The sequence below is a fragment of the Heteronotia binoei genome, chromosome 5 (genome assembly GCF_032191835.1).
Source record: "Heteronotia binoei isolate CCM8104 ecotype False Entrance Well chromosome 5, APGP_CSIRO_Hbin_v1, whole genome shotgun sequence".
In the NCBI taxonomy this organism is placed as follows: Eukaryota; Metazoa; Chordata; class Lepidosauria; order Squamata; family Gekkonidae; genus Heteronotia; species Heteronotia binoei.
In genome coordinates, this window is record NC_083227.1 from 125,649,103 (window position 1) to 125,671,436 (window position 22,334).

Consider the following 22,334-nt stretch of genomic DNA (forward strand, 5'->3'; position numbering starts at 1 on the left):
AAAGGTTACTGATGATTTTGCACCAGCTGAAGTTTATGAGTTGTCTTCAATGACATTTGTAGGCAGAGTGTGTTACTTTGGTCTAGGTTACAGTGGACTGTGTCAGTGCAGCTATATTAGCTGAGTCTAGAAAGAAGGACGATCTCCGATCTCCATATAATTGATAAAAATCACATATTGATGCCACATTAATCTATTTTTTCCACATTAATCTATTTTTCCATCTATAGGACAAACTGGAATAAAATCCACAAACAGTTCACTGAATCATCTAGAATTACGTTTGCCCTAGCTACAACCGGCAGAGCAATCCCCTTTAGAACATCAGATTGACTGAGAAAGCATCACTGTTGTCATATCTAGATTCAGCTTCAGTTTGTCTTTCTTTAACATAACTATTGGGACATGACAGTCAGGACACTGGTCAAGGACAGAAACAGCCACCACTAGAAGCATATTTAAATGTGTGTGTGTGTAGATTTTTGAAATGCTAAAGAATTTGCAAAAATCTGCTTATCAATAGGCAAAGCAGCAAATTGTGCAGCAATCCATTCATACTGTCTTTGGACTCTTTTGCCTCCAATGTGTTTATGTGAATATGATAAAATTTCAGTTAAAAATGTAAAATGGGAAGGGAATGTAAAAGAGCAAAACAGGATGAACACATATCTCTAAGGGTTAGTAGCCCAAATTGCAAAAACCAATGATGAGAAATAAAGTAGAGAGGAATAGCAGCCATGTCTCAAACAAACCCCAAAATCCGCAATGGAGAAAAAGACTCACTCATGCATAGCAAAACTCATCATTCCCTGTAATAATGCTGAATGAAAATGCTGTAATAAATCTTTAAACTGATTCAATGCAAGCCAGAGCAAGCCTACAACACTTTAATATAATTGTGATGTTTTTATGGTAATTTTTAAAATGAAATTTCATGGCAAATTTTCAAGGGAACAGAACTGAGATGGGATGAAAAGCATAAAATAACATAGAAAAAATCCATTGCAAGAGCAGCAAGAAAGCAAATTATTCCCTTTTCCTCTAGTCTCCACCCTACCAGGTACCTTGCTGTCTTTCTTATGTTGGTGCTTTGCTTAGTGTCAATTTAAACACCACCCTCCCCCATTCTGTTCTTGTGTCATCCTGTTGCATCAGTCAATATCAATAACAGTTCCAGGTCCAGGTCACATTTTTCTTTGGAGCAATGCTAAGTGAGGAACCTGTTTTTACCTTTCCAGTCCCAGTCTACTGCTACGGAAAAAGGATGTGTGGGTTCTCAGTACTTTCCATGTTCACATGAATCTTATCAGCACTTGCTGTCAGGAATAGAAAATCTTGAGACATGCATGCTTCATTTACTCTACCATAAATAAATGGTAAACAGAGTTGAATTCAATGGGCTTAGAAGGGTGTGACTGTGCTCAGGATGACACTGTTAGCTACAGCTACTTTGCATCATGCGCATTCCCAGTGGCTTGCGAAAATAAGTGCATTATTGTTGCACTTGTATTTTTTTTAAAAAAAGGCTTCAGAGCAGTTTCATTCCGAATCTGAAAACTCTGTGTGGCCTTAGTTTAGAAATAATTGTGAGTGGCAAATGTTTCCTTCTGTGGTTAGAAAATGGAGGCAATATATATGAATGTTTTGAATTTCCAAAGAGAAAAATTGGTTTCAAGGTAGCCAGGGATTTTCTGATTGTATTTAGTAGTTTAGATACAAAGCAAAGCAAATCACATCCACGGCTGGTTTTGAAATTCAGGCTGATTAGAGAGCAGACTCTTTTTAAAAACTACAGAGACAGACTAACATTTTAAAGCATCATGTATATAGAACCTTAGCATGCAAGGATTTTAAACTAAATGGTCTGCACCCAGCCAAAAACTTAAGGTTCTTTAGCAACAGCCCTAATAGCCCAGAGTAGCTTGATCTCATCAGAGCTCAGAAGCTAAACAAAGTGAGTGCTTGGATGGGAGACCACCAAAGAGGACTGGGGCTGCTATGTACAATAGGGTTGCCAATCCCCAGGTGGGGGCAGGGGATCCCCCAGTTTGGAGGCCCTCCCCCCGCTTCAGGGTCGTCAGAAAGTGGGGGGAGGGGAGGGAAATGTCTGCTGGGAACTCTATTATTCCCTATGGAGATTTATTCCCATAGAAAATCATGGAGAATTGATCCGCGGGTATCTGGGACTTTGGGGGGTCTGTTGTTTGGGGTAGAGGCACCAAATTTTCAGTATAGCATCTAGTGCCTCTCCCCAAAATACCCCCCAAGTTTCAAAAGGATTGGACCAGGGGGTCCAATTCTATGAGCCCCAAAAGAAGGTGCCCCTATCCTTCATTATTTCCTATGGAAGGAAGGAATTGAAAAGGTGTGCCGTCCCTTTAAATGTGATGGCCAGAACTCCCTTTGGAGTTCAATGATGCTTGTCACAGCCTTGATCTCGGCTCCACCCCTAATGTCTCCTGGCTCCACCCCCAAAGTCTCCTGGCTCCACCCCCAAAGTCCCCAGATATTTCTTGAATTGGACTTGGCAACCCTAATGTACAAGCAAGCAATGGCAAACCATGTCTACTTACCCTGTGCCTTGAAAACCTTCCTAGGCAGAGCTTTGTGGGATTGCCATTAGTTGGCTGAACTGTCACACATGTACAAAGTTCCTAAAGAGGGGTCAGTGATTTTCCCTGCTCCTGCCAAACAACCTGAAATTTTGTTCCTGGGAATCAGCAGCCCCTCAACAATCAGCTCAGAGGGCAAAGGGGAACTGGTGGAAATCACTGTCTCCTATGAAGAAGTCTTAAGTGCACTTGTTTTTGAAATGTGTGGTTGGATTTTTAAGTTTAGCTGGTGTTTTTTTAGAGAAGAAGCTGACTTTTTAGATAATATTGTTTCTGCTCCATTCTGGGTATTTTTGTTCAGCGTTCAGTGGATAATATTTAAAGTGAGAGCCAGTCTGGTGTAGTCAGTGGTTAGCCTGTATGGCTAGCATCAAGGAGTTCTGCACAATATAAGAGCTGACTGGGTGGCCTTGGGACAGATTCCCTTTCTCAACCTAACCTATCTACTTCAGTCATAAAATAATCAAGCCATATAAATGCTGACCTTTTGGGAGGAAGCTTGGATAAAAATGTAGTCCATAGGCAGAAAACCACCAGTGAACACAGAAACCAGAGAAAGCCTTCATAATCAATTGCAATATGCTTTCACAGCTCTTAGACCCATTGCTCCAAACCCTGAAATTCTGGGTACTTACTTTTGCACATTCTCAAGTGATCAGAAAAATTCTGATCTAGTAGTTCTGGATGCCTTGGGTGCTTTCCCAGGTTTTCTTTGTTACAGACTGTAACATTCTTCTTACAGTTGGAAATGTTTTCTACCATAACCTATTTCTAGCAGAGATCAGATAAGAACTGGATTTCTTCCAAAGGCTATGCAGAAGAAGTTGTGATTAAAATTTCAGCCGCCAAATCTGCAGCATGTAGATTTTGCATAAAGGCATATAAAGCTACATAATCTTCACATACCCCCTTTGAGTCCCCAAATTGTTCCCGCATGAATGTTCACAATTTTCAGAAACATCAAGTAATCCTGTTATATACTGAGGTAAGTTTAAATAGTAACATTTAAATATGCACAGGCTCAAGGATGTTCAAGTATTCTATAGTTACATGTATCCGAATAGCTTTGTTACATCCATAACAATTGTCTAATCAAATGTTCAGCACTTAAACTAGATTGCTGTAGTGCAAGCTGTGTACCATAGCAATCACTTTGTCAATCTCAGCTGTATGGAAATCTACTGTCATAACTCCTGTCGGTTTCTGCTTTATTGGTGTCTTTTGTAATCATCTCTGTCAATTCAGTGCTGTGAGCTATTTCTCCATTGCAGTGTAGCAGAGATGGGGAAAGTCACACATGGTGGAACTTACTCCTTTGTCTGGGCCTGGCCAACTTGGCACCTGCAACAGCCTGAAACCAGAAATCTTATTGCCATGTTTTGCTATAGCCCAGATATTACAGAAAACATTTATTTATTTAAAATATTATATCCCATCTTATTTCCTTAGACTCAAGGCAGCAATGCAGCAATAAGTTCCAAAGCATTGAATGAATTCTGTGAAAGTTGTCACACATTGGCTTATCAAATCTTAAGAGTAGAATGTTCAGGCAGTTATTGCATGCCTCCTATTCCACTCTTAGTCTTCTATTTAACTTTCAGAAATTGTGACTGGTAAAAGGGGAGTATTTCCTCTGATACAAAAGCTATTCTTGGAGGAGACAAGGCTAATTTGATAATTGGTACCTATAAGGAAACAGGAAAGTCACAAGAGAACATAACATCAACTCAAGCAGCACCCTACCTGTTTGGATACCATCTTTGAAGGATTGCCTATTAAGTTGTTAGTCCATCAAGCTGAAGGTGGATTGTGTTATTGATGATAATCAGGTTCTGGGGAAAACAAGCTTGAGAGAAAAGGAAATAAGCTATACTGTTGTTTGGTTGTATCCAGGGCTTTTTTTGTAGCAGGAACTCCTTTGCATATTAGGCCACACACCCCTGTTGCAGCCAATCCTCCTGGAGATTGCAGTAGGCCCTGTACTAAGAGCTCTTGGGCTACATCAGGGGTGTGTGGCCTAATATGCAAAGGAATTTCTGCTACAAAAAAAGCCCTGGTTGTATCCATTAGCTGTTGTTAACTTATGGTTAAAACACAGAGTGTGTATGTTAGAAGGAACCTCATTTGTTTGTCACTAGTCCAAATATGCATCTTAAATTCAATTATCCTGTGCCTAAAGCACACTAAGGCACTAATTCTGTTCTTTCTTGAGGAATGGGCTGTGGCTCAATGGAGGAAAATCAGGTCCCAGGTTCAGTCTCTGGCAGCTCTAGAAGTAATTGAGAGAGTGGTAGCTGAACAGCTTCAGGGTTTTCTGGATGACACATTGACATTGGATCCATCCCAGCCTGGCTTCCACTCCAGCCATGGGGTGTTGGTCACCCTGACAGATGATCTCCATAGACAGCTGGATCAAGGCAGGTTGGCCCTGCTGTTGCTATTAGATCTTACAGTGGTGTTCAAAACAGTTGACTATGACCTTCTGACCCACTGCCTCACCATATAGGAGTCTGTGGGGTAGTCCTTCAATGGTTTACCTCATTTCTCCATGGTTGGGGACAGATGGTGGCGCTGGGAGAGAATATGTCCTCCAGATACCCTCTAATATGTGGAGTCCTTCAGGGGGTACTTGTTTCCCCAATACCATTTAACATCTATATGTGCCCCCTCACCCAGTTGGCACAGAATTTCAGGTTGAGATGTCATCAATATGCTGATAACACCTAACTCTATCTGTTACTGAACAGCCACCCAGATACTGTTCTGCAAAATCTGGCTGTGGGTCTGGAGGCCATGGTGAGGTGGTTAAAAAACAGGAATCTGAGACTGAACAGAACAAAGATGGAGGTTCTGTGGCTGGGGGCAGCTGTTATGGAACGGCCAAACAGAGCCAAGATGCATTTAGCTGAAATAGGCCTGTATGATCAATGAATGGCAGCAAATTAGCACATAAATGCAACAGGTAACAGGGGATGTGAGAATGAATCCAGAGTCATTCCTGCAGAACCCCCAAGCCAAACAAAAGTCATCCCAGAGTACATGTGATAAGACTCTCAGCATGTACGCACTTCTTCACATACTTTGAAACAGATTTCCTCAAATATTTCATTTCATTGCAAAATGAGGATTAACACATTTCAGAAATGCTTCAGTTCCTTATACCAAACTGAGTTTCCTGAATTTGAATTCATTCACAAGCACACTGAAAGCACATTGCAACTTTGCACCCTGACTTCTTTCTTTTAAATCAATGGTGTCAATGTCAGCTATAATCCTATCAATAATTCCAGGGCTCGGCCCAACAAGGTCTCATTTATGTCAGATTTGACCCTCATAACAAATGAGTCTGACACCCCTGTTTTAAATAGCCCTTGTATCCTTTTGTACGGATATAACAAAGATTTCCATTCAAATTCTGTCTGAACAGACAAGCTTTGACAGTTGAAACCTCAGATTCCCAAAACCAAGACAAATCAATCACTGGATATACCAAGACATGCTTGCTCACCTGTAATTTTTCAGCATTGCATATGCTGTTAAATGTCAACAATTCCTGTCTGATTCAGTAGTAGTAGAAGAAGAAGAAATTGCATATCCTGCCCTATACTCTTAATCTCAGAATTTCAGGGCAGCTCACAATCTCCTGCTAGAATGGCCGTGGGTCAGCCATAACTCTGGCAAAGGTTGTCCTTGAAAGGGCAGCTGCTGTGAGAGTACTCTCAGCCCCACCCACCTCACAGGGTGTCTTTTGTTGGGGAGGGAGATAAAGGAGATTGTAAACCACTCTGAGACTCTTGAGTGGATGGTAGAACCCAAAACCTTCTCGTTATCCCTGGGCCAAAGGAAGCCCGCTTAAAATCTACCAGGGACAGGGCCTTCTCTGTTATGGCCCCTTCTTGGTGGAACCAGCTGCTGGAAGAGGTGAGGGCCCTGCGGGACCTTGCTCAGTTCCGCAGGGCCTGTAAGACAACCTTCTTTCAGCTGGCCTATAACTAACCGGTACAAGAAACTAAGTGTGGTTCTATTAGACTTCTGTTACTCCTAATGTTTTAATGTTTACTCCTAATGTTTTAATGTTTTAACTGTGTTAAATGCCTAGACTTAATTTTTATGTTGGATTTTATGTTGTGAGCCGCCCTGAGCCACTTGGTAGGAAGGGCGGGATATAAATCATAAAATAAATAAATAAATAAATAAAAATCCAATATCGTCTTCTTCTTCCTTTATCTTATTGTCTTCTTCCTTTATCTTACTCCCCCACAACAGAGAACAAAAGAAGCAATTGATCTGGCAAATGGTTACTTTTATGGCTCTGAAGGTGTGAACATGAACTGCTGCTGGAATTGGGAATTGCCAGAGTTCAAACAACGCCTGACATTAGTTTGAAAACACACACTGAAAGGAAAATTACTGAAGAGGCTGTGTGAGGGGGCATGTAAAAAATGCAAGGAGGCCCCTCCCTCTCCAGCCCCTTGAGAGCTATGGCACTGACAAAAACCTACTGGTGATCCCTAGCCTCAGAGATGCCCAGCTGTCCTTGACCAGGGCTAGCGCTTTTTCAGTCCTGGCTCCAATGTGGTGGAACTCTCTGCCAAACACCAGCAGGGCCCTTCAAGATTTTATGCAGTTCTGCAGGGCCTGTAAGGCAGAGATGTTCCACGAGGCTTTTGGCTGAGGGTAGCAATGGTCTTTATTCTGGCTGGCCCCCTCCTACTATTCTTCATTCTATTAGATCACCTGTCTCTCCCACATAACCACACCCACGAAGTAACCACAGTCCGGAATGGGGAGAAAGCTGTCATTTGCACCACTTGATGTCCTTTAGATTGCTTATTATAGAATTGTTTTATCTCTATCTTGTAATTTCAATGTTCTATTATATTGTACATCAAGGATTGAGCAGTTCATAAATTGAATATAATAAATACACAAAAGATCAATATAATAAACAAAAGTGGGTGCCTGGGACCCTGGGGAGCCAGTGCAAGAGAGGAAACAATACTGACCTTGCTAGACCACTGGTCTGACTTGGTAGCCCCATTCACAGTGAATGAATGTACATCCTGCATGTGCATGTATACATCCATTTGTAAGAAAGAGACAATGCACATTTACTTTGCAAATGAAACTGTGGACCAGTACCTGGATAAATGTAGCATTTAAATCACATATGAGCTGTACATGTACTGAATGTAACATGAAAATTATTTAGTGCACGTATAATGAAAAATCAAGTGTACACTAGACACGGATTGTATGTGTGTATTCCAGTAACTTCTGAACTGAGCTGTATAATGCACCTTCATGTGTTCATGTGGAATCTTGTACAATAGATTCCTCAATTTCACCCTGATCCTAGATGTATCTAAGCAATAATGATGAATTTCAGTGGAGCTGCCAGCTAAGATTTCTTTGGATCACAACTAAGACCTCATTCTCATATGGTTGTAAATTTAAATGCTAGGTGAGTTCAAAGATCCATCTATTTCTGCATTCTTTCTACAATGGCTGGGCCAATGCCTCAGGGACATTTTGGAACAAAATGAGAAGCTGAAATGCATTTCCTCTTGTTAATCCGCAGCCTTGAGTAGTCAGAAGTATACTGTCTCTGAATGTGGAGGCAGGGCCGGCCCTGCCACTAGGCAAACTAGGTGATTGCCTAGAGTTCCAGCCTTCTGGGGGTACCAAATTGGGTGCCCCCCATGTGACTTGGTGGCATTATCAGTGCAGGGGGGGTGGGGAACTAGAAGTTAGCCTTGCCTAAGGTGCCAGACAGCCTAGGTCCGGCCCTGTGTGGCTGCTTATCATTTGCATTCTCTCTCAGGTGCTGAGATGTGGGGGAAGAGTTAATTGTAACTGAGCACTTGGTCTGAACACTTCACCATGCGCCCAAATTGCCAGTCTGCCACCAATGAATGGAGTGACAAAATGAACTTGGCTCATCTTATTGTGCAACTAGATGAGAAGATGGAGAACCAAGATCAGATCTCTCGTCTCTTTAAATAGCACCTAGAGGCGATGAAGTTTGGATGGAGACTACAGTGCTGCCCATAATGAAATAAAATTGAGTACTTCACCACATGCTCAGCTGCAATGTAAATCTATTTAATGGATGTCTGGGTACACACAAAGGATCTTATGATGGCCATAAGTTTACATTTCCTCTAGTTTAAATTCACACCTTTTCTCCCTCTTTTGGCTTATATCCAAATGTTTTCTATTGCATGACAATATTCAGACATAAACCACTTTATTCTGAAATATTGCAACTCTTGTCAAGCTCTGTTAAGGCTTCTATGTGATCCCAGGACTCTGTGTGTGAGAGACAATGTTCACATTTGTGCTTTGTGAATGCTATCTCTATTAACGCTAGGCAAAATAAAATACGTGGCTTCAGGGCTTTTTTTGATCAGGAATGCACAGGAATGCAGTTCCAGCTGGCTTGGTGTCAGGGGGTGTGGCCTAATATGCAAATGAGTTCCTGCTAGGCTTCCCCCACAAAAAAGCCCTGTGTGAAACAATGGTGACATCAGGGGTGTGTCTTAATATGCAAATGAGTTCCTGCTTGGCTTTTTCTACAAAAAAGCCCCTGGGTGACTTGATGGGCATAAGGGAAAACCATGATGAGGCTGAGCTGTGTGATCCCCAGCCAGGTTCCCATACTTGTCCTCTTTTGCACAAATGAAGTATATTAAAATCTAATGATTCAGGTGAAGGGAACGTTTTTTGATGAATGAGAAGTATGTTTTGACTGATAACCTAATCTATTTTGTCTTTGCAGTGAGACTCCATGACAGCATATCAGAAGAGGCACACCACTATCTGATATTTGACCTGTAAGTGTTAGTGGAAAATACAGAAATCCTCATAGGTCTGTGGAGTGTACTGTAAAGCTCCACGAGCAGTCTCACCTTTCCTCTTCCATCTCACAACTGCAAACACATACACATGTAGCACAAGCAGCCATTTTCTCCATAAAGTTCGGTAGTATTGAAAGCAAACTTACTTGCTGAGTAGAATTGCCATGTTTGAGGTAGGAAAGCGATGCATCAGAAGCTTGTTAAGAAAAAAAAAAGCAAGCGGTCAGGTGTTCACCTCTTACTGTCGTAATAGCGATCATGGCGGTGGAGCTTCGGGGCATACAGGAAGGACAGGAATAGCCGCTATGCCCCTGGCTTCTTGCAAAGTCCCATGCCAAAAGGAAACCCCTTCAGGGTCTCCCTGGAGATGCCACGTTTGTGGCACCTCTCCAACCACCTGATTCAGGGGGGCTGCTAGAGACGAGCTCTGCAGACCCCCACTGATCTCAAGGCGACATAACCCGGAAGCAGAATGATGGCAGCTGGGCAGCATGCAGCCTCTCTGCAGTTTGCCACACCACCACACATGCCCTCCCTGCTCTTTGGCTTTGCCTGTGGGAATGGTGGAAGCGGGCAGCTGGTGGGGTGGGACAGGACTGTGGAGGAGGCTGGGAAGCACATGACCTCTTTCCGGCTCCCAGGGCCTCTCCTCCCAGGTGATATCAATTGCCCTGGAGACAGGAGTTGGGGATGAGGGTCAAATCCGGCACTCCCAGCCGGTGCCCTAGGCAGCCACCTAGGTCTGCCTAGTAGACAGGATGCCTCTGAGGATGGTGCTATGGCTTCCTCTCTTCATCTATTTTGTTGCCACTCCCAACAAAGCTGCAGAAAGGAAAACTTGGACACAGCATGAATTTCCATTTCTAGTGATCCTGAAGTTGGGACACCTACAAAAGAGCATAAAATGATGAAATGTACAGCACAGACTACCCCCCCCCCAAAAAAAAAAACCCCAACCCCAATAGTTTTATAGTATTTTATAGCACCTATTTTATCTATTTTTAACTAATTTATTTATGTAACTGATTGTATTTAAAATTGTTGTTTATATTGTTTTATTTGAATCATGGAATTCCATGTCTGTGAGCCGCCCTGAGCCCGCCTTTGGTGGGGGAGGGCGGGATACAAAAATAAAGTTGTTGTTGTTGTTATTATTGTTATTATTATTATCGTGGTATATTCAGCATATTCAACATAGTTTTGTTCCTTTTGTTCTTGCTTTTCTCAAGAATGCTTATAGTTTGTTACATTTTAATTTATTGCAACCTCTTCTGACTATTTAGCTGGATTTTATAGTTGTAGGATAGGATGGCAAATGTATTGGGGGGGGGGGAGCATTTCAGGAATAATATTGAAGGAGTCTTGATCACCTTGGGAGCTAGGCCAGTCGTGATGCATTGGGTGGTGATGTGAGGATTAGCAAATATTTATCTAGGGCCATGGAGATTCTTGGCAGCCCTGAGACGGAACATTTTCAGATTCTGGCCTTAATCTGGGAGCTGAGGGAAGCCTTCTCCATGCCTGTAATCCAAAGGAAACACTTTCCTCATCAGTGAATGAGAATGGAGATTTATGGCAAATTAATTTTTGTCTTTTACCCTGCTGGGAAAAAAATTACTTTGTACATACAGGAAAATGGCATAGAGGGGAGAGGAGTTAACCACCTTTAAACAGTTTAATGATCCCAATCCAATTCAGTCCAACCCACCCCCCATTTTTTTTTAAATGTAAAGAGGTGAGAAATCTGATTATGGATCTGTCTACTGTGGCACTTCCTGGTTTGTAAGATATGTCAGCTCTGTTGAGCTGCTAAGCAGATTAGATTTTACATAGTGTTTTTCAGCATCCAATTTAAGAGCATTAGCATAGTTCTTTATGCAGATCAGCCCTTCAAGCTCCTTAGAGCAACAATTAGCATATTTAACAGGGAGCCTCTGGAGGGTCAGCTACTCCTGTACTGTTCTCAGATTTCGTTTAAAGAACTTGCTTAGTGCTGCAGGTTTTCTGCTCTGTTCCTTTGAGACACAGTAGACTTGGCAATTAAGTAATCATAAATATATCTCCCACAATCTCCTCTTCCTTGCTTAGCTGCTCTTCTTCCCAATCTCTCCTTTGCTATCCTGGATGTAAAACTGCAGTGGAAGTACAAGGAGGCATGTGATTAAGGTGGTGAGATCCATAAGTGGGAAGAGATAAGCATTCTTCATGCCCTGGGTTTTAAGATGACAAGAAAATATTGTGGTAGACACCTTTGCTGTTCCCTCTAAACAGCCAGTCCTGTAGTCTGTTATGTAAAGCAAAAGGAGGAAGTGCTAGGGCTAGTGTGCCTCTGCAGCAGTGCACGTTGTGGTATCACATGGTACAAAAATGCCTGGAACATGCCTGGAAGTGCTTCAAGCTGGTCCTGTAACTAGGGTTGCCAGGTCCCTATCTTGCACCAGTGGGGGATGGGAGGGAACTTCCCAGAAGTCGGCATGTGTAATGTCATTGACATGATGACTATGTAGAGTTGAAATCATCATGCTCTGTTTTTTTGGGCAAACTCTGTGATAAAGTTGGGCTCAAGCCATAGAATTTTGCCCAAAAACCAAAACATCGCCATGTAGGGTTGCTAGCCTCTAGGTGGGAAAAACCAGAGAGAGGACACTCCTGGGAGATATATATAAAACAACTAAAAGGTTGTAGTGACCAAATAACTAAGATATAATTAATCAAAATTGCAAAAATTACAACTGATCTCCAGCTGGCAGAGATCAGCTTGCTTGGAAAAAATGGTTACTTTGAAGGGTGGACTCTTTGTACCCTGCCACTAGGCAAACTATGTGATTGCCTAGGGTGCTGGCCTTCTGGGTGTGCCAAATTGGTTCCCTCCCATATGACTCAGTAACATTTTCAATGTTACTTGTCTAGGGTGCCAGACAGTCTAGGGCTGGCCTTTCTCAGATCCACCGCCAAAGCCTCCTGGTATTTTCCAACAGGGTTGCCATGTGATGTCCCTGGCATGGTAACATTACTTCTGTGTGAAGTCATTCTGTCAGGAATGTCATGTGGGGCCATAGCTATTGGGGTTGTGGCTTCCCCCACTGGCCAGCTAACAAAAGCTTGCAAAAATGTGGATCCCCCACTCCTACCTGGGGACTGTTAACCCTACTGTACATTGACCTGGGTTCTTTGTGAGAATGGCAGGACAATGTCCTAGATCAGGGTCCCCAACATTTTTAAGCTTGCAGCTTTAGAATTCTGACTTGGGGTGGTGGGCACAGCCACAGACTGGCTGCCACAAAATGGCTGCTGCCGGAGGTACAGCCAGTCTCAAAATGGCTGCCATGGCTTACTTTAAGTCACATAGTGAAGATCATTATGCACAGAAAAATCTCCACAGAAAATCAAATCTCCAATGGCCAGTCAGAAGCCTTGCTGGGCAAAAGCCCTACCTGACCCCTTCCATTTTCCAAAAATACCAGGCAGGCACCAGGAAAGGTGTTGATGGGCACCATAGTGCCCATGGGCTACTTAGCTTTGGCCAGAGCCAGGTTTTTTTCTGTCCCAGCCATATTTGGTGGAACAAACTCCCAATATGAACCAAGGCCCTGCAGAGATTGCAGGACCTGTAAAATGGAGTTGTTCTGCCAAGCTTTTGGCTGAGGTGGTGGACAAAGCATCATATGGCCTCGCTGCTTCAGATGGCCCTAGCTTTTGGTCCATAGGATTACTGACATCTGTGTTTTGGCCCAGCTATGGGGCCATATATAGGATTTTTTTCCCCCTGTCGTCATCCTGATATTTTAATTAATTTTATCTGATGTTTTAACTTGTAATTGATTCTTTTTCTTGACTATAAGTTTTATATGTTACCCACACTGAGCCAATTTTTGGGGAGGGTAGGTTATAAATAATAAATAAATAAATACACTGGGGACCCCTATGCTATATACTATAGCATCACTATATAAGGCATGAATAAAGGTGTGCATTTTATTTTTGGCATGTAACACAGATCTGATTGCTGGTTCCTGCTTCAGTCATGAATTTATTTGTATTCATCTTGGAGCAGGGCCATGTAAAGTACTGAGTCTGGTTGGTTGACCTTGTGTCAGTCCACTTTGGAATGCTTTTTTCAAGCATATAAAACTTGAGTTTTTTAAAAAATACAAAATAAATGTTTGGTCTGTAAACATGCGGGGGTCTTCAGGGGACCCCTGAAACATGGAGTCAAGCAGAAAAGGCAATCTCCATGCAAGCAGAACTCATGCTGCAGAAGCGTTAGTATAACTTTAACCTGGTTTTATTTGCAGGTTCATCTATTTGCTGCCCAAGTTAAACGAGGAGGGCAGAGTAGCAGAGTGACACTAAGTATAATTCAATCCGTGTCAGTTGGACCCGTGCTTAATTCTCATAGATACTTGTACAATCCTGCACTGACAAAAAATTGTACCAAGAAGGGGGGGGGGGGATTTATATGCTGTGGTGACACTATAATGTCACAGTAACATTGTAGCTGATTGCCCTTTGATTTCTTTGCAGGGTCACAGGTGGAGAGTTGTTTGAGGATATTGTAGCCAGAGAATACTACAGTGAAGCAGATGCCAGGTAAGTATGAGAAGCTAAAAATGCTCAGAAACATTCAGACAAAACTTGGTCTCTGGTACTGGTAAAACAGGGCTTTGAGTCTGCTATGGATATCAGTGAACAAATTCTTGTCTTGCTTCATTTCTCCATTGCATCTACCTGCTCCCATATTATAACTACATTATGATAGTTTCAGAGGGTAGCTGTGTTGAACTGTAATAGATGAAGGGAGCTTTGATCCTTGAAAACTCATACCTTGAAAATGTTGGTCTTTAAGGTGCTACTGGACTGGAATCTAACTACATTATGAGATAGTATTGCAAAAGGGTTTTGTTTGACTTTTATTTCTGGTGACTAAATCGTTGCTTAGGGTTCTCATTCAATTAAGAGGAAGAAGACATCCACTAATCCTGATCGTAAAGGGTGGATTTGTTGTTATTTGAGGATGTTTCAGTTTGCACTAGTTTGAGTTTTATTACATTCTAAATTTTCAAAGCAAATTAAATTTGCTAGCTTTTAGTTTAGGCTTGAACTGTTTTGAATTTGTGTGGAATGGTGAGTAGGCATGTTACTGTGTGAGACAAGTTTTGTTCCTTTAGCTTACAGAGCTGGTTTAGGGGATATCTGCTGGTGCATCTGGTGAAACAAATTGCTGCCATTCAGAAAATTAAAGATGTCCAGCCCAAACTTTGAAATTAGTTCAGCTGGATTTAGAATCACAGCCTTACTGTTACATGCTGAATTATCAATTTGATTTCCCTTCAAATAGCTTTTTATTAAATTTCCCTTATACCAAGGATATTACAACCAATTACTTTGTTTACATTTTTGAAGGATGCTAATAGAGTAATTTCATTTGCAAACAGCTGTTTTGCCTGTTCTAGCACCTGGGCCCTCATTTTCTGTTTTCCACATGCCTGCAACATGATGTGTGGGTTTTATCAAGCTGTCATGGGGGAAATCTACCAACATGCTTTTACCATTCCATCCACTGCACTCATTTCCATGTGAAACTGATCAGCTTGTTTTTGCTCATTATCTTCAGCAATTCTGCAAGCTCATAAAGGACCTGGCAGTGTTCCCTTCCTGATTTTCACCAGAGGAGTCTGAATGAGCCTAATGACCCCCCTAGTAGAGTCTCAGCGGCTATCAGATTTGTTCTTTTCTTTTTCATCCTGCAGCAAACCAGAAGCTGTAAGGCTCTGAGCCATTCCCTAACATTGGCAGCAGCAAAATACAATGGGATTATGGGAGATGTGGGGGATATATATATACTTAAAATGGGATTCTTAAATATTCAATCTATATTGAACTCCCTACCCCATACATGGCATTGACAATGTTCCTTCTCCCTAGCCACTGCATCCAGCAGATCCTGGAAGCTGTCTTGCATTGCCATCAGATGGGTGTAGTGCATCGGGACTTAAAGGTAAAAGATTTGAGATCTAGAACATCCCTCTGGTCAAGTTTTATGCATGAAGATTAGATATTTTTACTTTAAAACTCCTTTACCTAACCAAAAACTGTGGATAACTCATTATAGTATATCTTTGACAGAGATAGAATGCCTCAGTGGATGAAGCACTTGACCTTCTGTCTCAGGGCAAAGCTATGCATTATGTGTAGTTTCATGGTCTTTTAAACATTTACAGTGAAGCTATTGGAACTGCAATTTAAAGGAGGAGATCACTGCTGGGGTAAAGGGGGCTATTTAACCTGTTGTCTTCATATCATTTCCACCCCAAAGCTGTTTTTATTTCATGGCCAGTGAAACATCTGGAAGCTTTCCGTAGCAAAGTGAAAAGGACCAGGATGGGTATGTGTGCTCCTGCACATGTGACTGCATCCTTTTACTTAGCAACAGTGGCTGTGTTCTGTTTTAAAAGTTGGTAAAATCATGGAACTATCTGTAATGTGTACTTCTATTTATGGATTCGGGGGACACTTTAGGCACTTTCTCACTGATATAGTAAATCAGCATCTACAGGTGAGGATAATGAAATTGAATACGAGCAAAAAATAAAATCCTTCTGAGTGTAACCTTGTAGTCTTAAATGGGCCAGGTTGGTGGTCATAGAATTGTGGATACCCCACTCAAATCCTTATCACTCCTAAACAAATAACGTTTATTGAAAGGTGTGGAAAACAATAGGGTCAGATGGGGAGCTTTAAAAAGCAAGATGAATAAAAATGTTAACAAACAGTCCCAATCTTAAGGCAAAAAGGGGAGAAAGTCTCTAGACACTTTTTCTCACAGTCACTGAGGAGCTGCACTCTCTAAGGACTGAAAGGTGATTCCAGAAAACAGCCACTTTGCTGCCAACCGCCTTTCTCCATCTCCACAGACTTTTCCCCTCAGGGACTTCTGAGTGTCTTCTCTCAGTGTCTTCTCTGGCTGCTTCTCACCTCCATTCCTTCCTCTGCTGGTTGCCGGACTAGGGTTGCCAAGTCCAATTCAAGAAATATCTGGGGACTTTGGGGGTGGAGCCAGGAGACATTGGGGCGGAGCCAGGAACAAGAGTGTGACAAGCATAATTGAACTCCAAGAGAGTTCTGGCCATCATATTTAAAGGGACAGCACACCTTTTTAAATGTCTTCCTTCCATAGGAAATAATGAAGGATAAGGGCACCTTCTTTTGGGGCTCATAGAATTGGACCCCCTGGTCCAATCGTTTTGAAATTTGGGGGATACTTTGGGGAGGGGCACTAGATATTATATTGAAAATTTGGTGCCTCTACCTCAAAAAACAGCTCCCCCAGAGCCCCCGAAACCTCCAAATCAATTCCCCATTATACCCTATGAGAATCGATCTTCACATAGGGAATAATGAAGACGTTTCCCTCTTCACCCCCCTTCCCCCTCCGCCCCCCCCCCCCCCCCGTTTCTGGCAAATCTGATGCAGAGGACTGGCCTCTCTACTCACAAGTTGCTGCCAGCTTCTCACAGCAACACAGCCACACCAGCTGGGCACTTTATGGCATGGAATAGGAAGCCGGCAGAACTCACTCACCTCCGGAGGTGCAAAGGCACATGGTACTTTGGAGGCGGGGCTGGGCTCCCCTCCCTTCACCGGACAGCTGACTGGGGGCAGGAAGCAGCCTGAGAAAACGGAAGAGCTCTGGCTGCTGCGATCGGGGCTGGGTGGGAAGGGCTGCCATTCTCCCCCCTTCCCGCTTTCCCTTTTTTTGCCGCGCGGGGGGAGGAGGCTCCAAATTGGGGGTCTCCAGGCCAAGCGAGGGATTTGGGAAGCCTATGCCGGACAGTCATTCACCCAGCCTCACTGTCACATGATGTGCTGATGGTGCTGACAGCCCCCAGAAGCGACGTTATCACATTGGTGATGCCACGGGCAATACTCCGGTTTTTGAGTGAAACTCTATGGTAAAATTGCCCTCAAACCATAGAGTTTTGCCCCCAAACCAGAGTGTTGTCTTGCAACATCCCTGTTTAGGAATGGGGTTTCCCCTGCTGGCCAGGTGGTCCATGGGAGCGAGAAGCCCCTGGAACTAGGGGATCTCCCACTTGGACCTGAAGACTGGCAATCCTTTTGGCCTTACTTTTGGGGGCTTGACTAGTGTTGCCAGATCTGTCTCAAGAAATATCTGGGGACTTTGGGGTGGAGCCAGGAGCAAGGCTGTGAGAAGCACAATTGAACTCCAAAGGGAGTTTTGGCAATCACATTTGAAGGGACCTCACGCCTTTTAAATTCCTTCCCTCCATTTGGAAATAATGAAGGATAGGGGCACTGTGATGCTTCATCATTGTCAGTCTAAGGGTGCATTCACACACTACAGTAAATAATGCATTCTGCATCATTCAAAACTTTTCTCATATTTTCAGTTAGGGGCTCAATTTTTAATTTTTGTAGATATTCATCTACCTTCTCTCTCTTTACTTCAGCACCTTTAAACAGCTTGGCATAGTACTTAAAAATTCTCTTTTTATTCCCTCTTGAGTAACTACTTCTCTTCCATCTATCACAATTCTACTAATTATTTTATTTTCTCTCTTTTTCTTCAATTGCCACGCCAAATACTTTCCCGTCTTATTTGCCCCTTCAAACGATTTCTGCTGAAGCCTTTTCAGATTCCATTCCACTTCTTTGTTTAACAAATGTCTCAATTGAGTTTGTAATATTGAAATTTCTCTTAGAATTTTCTTTTTCCCTGGTCTTTTTCTCAGCTCCCCTTCTTTTTTCTTTATTTCATTTTGAATGTCCAATAATTGTTTTTCTTTTTTCCTTTTGTCTTTATTATTCAAAGTAATCAACAACCCTCTCATTACTGCTTTATAAGCATCCCAGACCATCTGAAAGTCAATATCTTCTTTATCATTCACTTGGAAAAATTCCTTAGTTTCTTTTTCTAGAAATGTCACTGTTTCTTTGCTCTGTAGCAAATCTTCATTCAATCTCCATCTCCTCAATCTTTTAGACAATTTTGTAATCCACATTATTGGGTTATGATCAGCCCCAATTTTAGGTAGAATCTCTATCTTCCTTGTTATGAGACCTAAGTCTCTAGTTCCCCACAGCATGTCAATTCTGGAAAAAGTCTTATGTCTTGCAGAAAAAAAAATATAGTCCCGCACTTCAGGATTGAACTTCCTCCATATATCTTCTAAGTTTTCTTGTTTAACTAAATCAAAGAAAGACTTTGGCAGTTTCCCTTCTTTCCCATCGTTTTTTTTTCCTCCAGATCTATCCAATGAGTTCTTGACTGTTCCATTAAGATCTCCCATTAAGAGTATTTGATCATAAGTCAACTCATCTAACTGTTGTGTAATGTCTTTAAAAAAAACATCCTTTGCACCATTAGGTGCATATAGTCCCAATAACAACGTTTTTTTCCCACTTAATATTATCTCAACTGCTACAAATCTTCCATCTTTATCTTTAAATACTAACTTTGGCTCCAATTCTTGTTTAATATAGAAAATTACTCCCCTTTTCTTCTGTTCAGCTAATGAAAAAAATTCCATTCCCAATTGTTTGTTCCATAAAAATTTATAATCCTTTTGTTTAATGTGTACTTCTTGCAAACAAATTATATTACAATTTTGCTTCTTGATCCAATGAAATGTTGCCCTTCTTTTTTGTGGTGAATTTAGTCCATTAACGTTCCAAGACAATAATTTGTAGTCCATGGTGCAAATTCTTTATTTTCTTCAAAAAATCTACTCAACTCCCGGGCATTTGTAATTGTAACTCTCTTCCCCTGAAGTTCAAAACTCAAACCTTCGGGTATTATCCATCTATACCTTGTGCCATTGTTTTTCAGTTTTTCTGTCAACTTTTTGTATGTTCTCCTGTCGTTTATCACTTGTCTTGGCAGCTCCTTCATGATTCTCACTCTGCTGCCTCCTACTATCAGTGACTTTTCAAAGTTTTTGTTCATGATCCTTCCCACCATTTCCTTTGTCATATATCTTACAACAACATCTCTTGGTAAATTGTTTTTCTTGGCAAAAAGTGAATTAACTCTATACATGTGATCATACATGTTTTTAGTCTCATCAGGGTCTTCATCTAAAAATTCTGCAATTATTTTTATTATATATCCTCTCAAATCACCATTCTCTGCTTCACGTACTCCTCTCAGACGTATCTGAGTTTCCATTAATTTGCAGTGGTGGATTGTCACTTTTTCTTGAATTTTCAACAAGGTGGTGTCATGTACTTTAACTTTCTCTTCCACCTCCTGCACTTTCTTAGCTGTTTCCTCAGATCATCCACTTCTTTTTTAATCTCTGTAATAATTTCTTTCTTTGATTCATCTAACATTTTCCTAACTCCTTTCATTATTCTGGCTTCCATGGCATCCAATTGGTCCTGCATTTTCTCTAATGAAAGAGCCCTTTGTCGGGTCTGCTTGGGTTCAGACATTTAGGCAAAAAACAAAGGGATAGAAGGAATAAAAAAAATAATAATAAAAAATAAAAATACCAAAAATTTCGGTCTCTCAAATTACAAGTTTAACTACCAAATTCAATAGATCTAAATTTACTCTTTTAGTTAAACTTTATTCTGTCTTCTTCTGAGCTTCCCAGGCCCAGATATAAATTTTTAAAGATTTTTTTCCCTTTAAAAAAATGACGAAATTTTTGACCTCACCAATTTGGAATCCGACAGTCAGGTTCAATAGAGTAGGACTTGCCCTTTCCAGCAAGCCCAATTTCGCTGGTTTCTGAGCCCCCAAAGTCAAGATATTTATCAGAGAAGTCTTTAAAATTTCCAAAATGGAGGCCACGATTTTTTACTCCTTCTTCAAAAAAAAAATTTCCTTTTAAAGTCACCCTAGGAGCCCACAAATAATGTAGCCAATAGTTCCTGTCTTCTTACCCTTTTTCCAGTTGATTCTGTCAATTTTTAAAGTCCCAAATTCTTTTAAAAATGATGTTTTAGATTGGACCTCCCAGCAATGGCTGCCGATGTTTCTCTATGATATAGAGTAGGCTTTTTTCTTTGCTGCTTCCTGCCTCTGTCACCATCAACTCTCATGGAGATCTCACGATACTTGACGTACTTCCTGTCTTGCTCAGAAGTGTTGCTGATCTGTTCCAATGTGTTCCAGTGCGACGTGGCTGCTTTTTTTCAAAACCGCAAGTAGACTAAACAATGATTCCCTTTTCACTTTTTAGCAGTTTTTAGCACTGTCCTTTATATTTAAACAATCCAAACTTCACCCCTTCTTTCTTCTTCTTGGAAGCTTTATATTTTTTCTTTTCCCCACCTTTTAATTTGTTCCTTTAAGCTATAAATAGCTCCGGAATGAAAAGAAAACTTCTGTACTTTTTTCTCCACTTATCCAAGTTTCCACTAGTCTTCCAAAGCTTTAGTTGTTTAGAAATGTCCAAGAAGGTTAGGATCCTGATGAGCTTATGTCAAATCAATGACTCTGAGAACTTTTGCAGATGTTGACTATGCAAACTCCATGAGACCCCTCAAAGCCTCAAAGAGGTCCCCTCCAGGGCTTCTTTTCAGCCAAGGTAAATCTCTTATCAAAGTTTCTGTGCAAGTCTTGGACCTTTCCCTCACTGAGAAAAGTAGGCAGTAGGCATTAATTTGCCCTCTACTACCCCGAACAAAAGTTTCAGCCTGCTCCCGTTATGAGAGACAGTTCAGCTCGGCATTTTCCTTCCCTGGAATGATCCAATTGAAAAAATAGAAATTGAAGCAGCAGTCAACGCGATGAAAAATGAGGAAGCTCCCGGGCCAGATGGATATACAGCTAAATACTTTAAAACTTTTAAAGATGAATTAATACCAAAATTGCAGAAGTTGATGAATGTAATAAGAACAAAAGGAAATGTACCAAATACATGGAAAGAAGCTGTTATTTCCTTGATACCTAAAGAAGATAGAGATGCCACAAATGTGAAAAATTACAGACCAATCTCGCTTTTGAATAATGATTACAAAATATTTACAAGAATTCTGGCAGAACGACTTAAACAACATTTGATAAATTTTATAAAGGAAGATCAAGCTGGTTTTCTTCCCAAGAGACAAATAAGAGACAATATTAGAACTGTTGTAAATTTTGTAGAATATTATGAAAGACATCCAGAAAAAGAAGTAGCATTATTCTTTGCAGATGCAGAGAAAGCATTTGACAATTTAAACTGGGACTTTATGTTTGCAGTGATGGATAAGATGGAGCTTGGAGAAAGCTTTATAAGAATGATAAAAGCTATATATTCTGAACAAAGGGCAAGGTTGTGTGTTAATGCAGATCTTACAGATGAAATGAAAATCAGCAAAGGTACTAGACAAGGCTGCCCGCTTTCACCATTGTTGTTTATAATGACTCTTGAAATTTTATTGATGCAGATTCAAGAAGAAAAAGATCTAGAAGGGTTACAAATAAAAGGATATACTTACAAGTATAGAGCATTTGCTGATGATATAATGTTTATAAATGAAAATCCCATACAAGTTACACCTTTGTTATTAATGACAATACAAGAGTTTGGGGAGCTGGCGGGACTTTATATAAATAAAGAAAAATCAAAAATTTTGTGCAAGAATATGCAGGTAAATAGACAACAAGAATTACAAAGACTAACGGGCTGTGAAGTTACCTCTAAGGTAAAGTACCTAGGGGTAGAGATAACAATGAAAAATATTGATTTGTTTAAGAATAATTATGAGAAGCTATGGCGTAGAATAGAGGAAGATGTGCTAAAGTGGAACAAGCTCAATTTGTCATTGTTGGGCAGAATAGCTGCAATAAAAATGAATATTCTACCAAGGATAATGTATCTGTTTCAAACTATTCCCATTGTGAAAG

The 22,334-nt window shown here is 41.1% G+C and overlaps 1 protein-coding gene across 2 annotated transcripts in view; it reads left to right on the plus strand.

Moving 5' to 3' along the window:
* The window catches only part of CAMK2A (calcium/calmodulin dependent protein kinase II alpha), a 206,655-nt gene that overhangs the window by 110,271 nt on the left and 74,050 nt on the right, over positions 1-22,334 (plus strand). For both annotated transcript variants that reach the window (XM_060240317.1, XM_060240318.1), the window contains exons 4-6: positions 9,394-9,448; positions 13,997-14,062; positions 15,398-15,470. In XM_060240317.1, the coding sequence (XP_060096300.1) occupies positions 9,394-9,448; positions 13,997-14,062; positions 15,398-15,470 (194 nt within the window). The remainder of the gene's footprint in view (positions 1-9,393; positions 9,449-13,996; positions 14,063-15,397; positions 15,471-22,334) is intronic.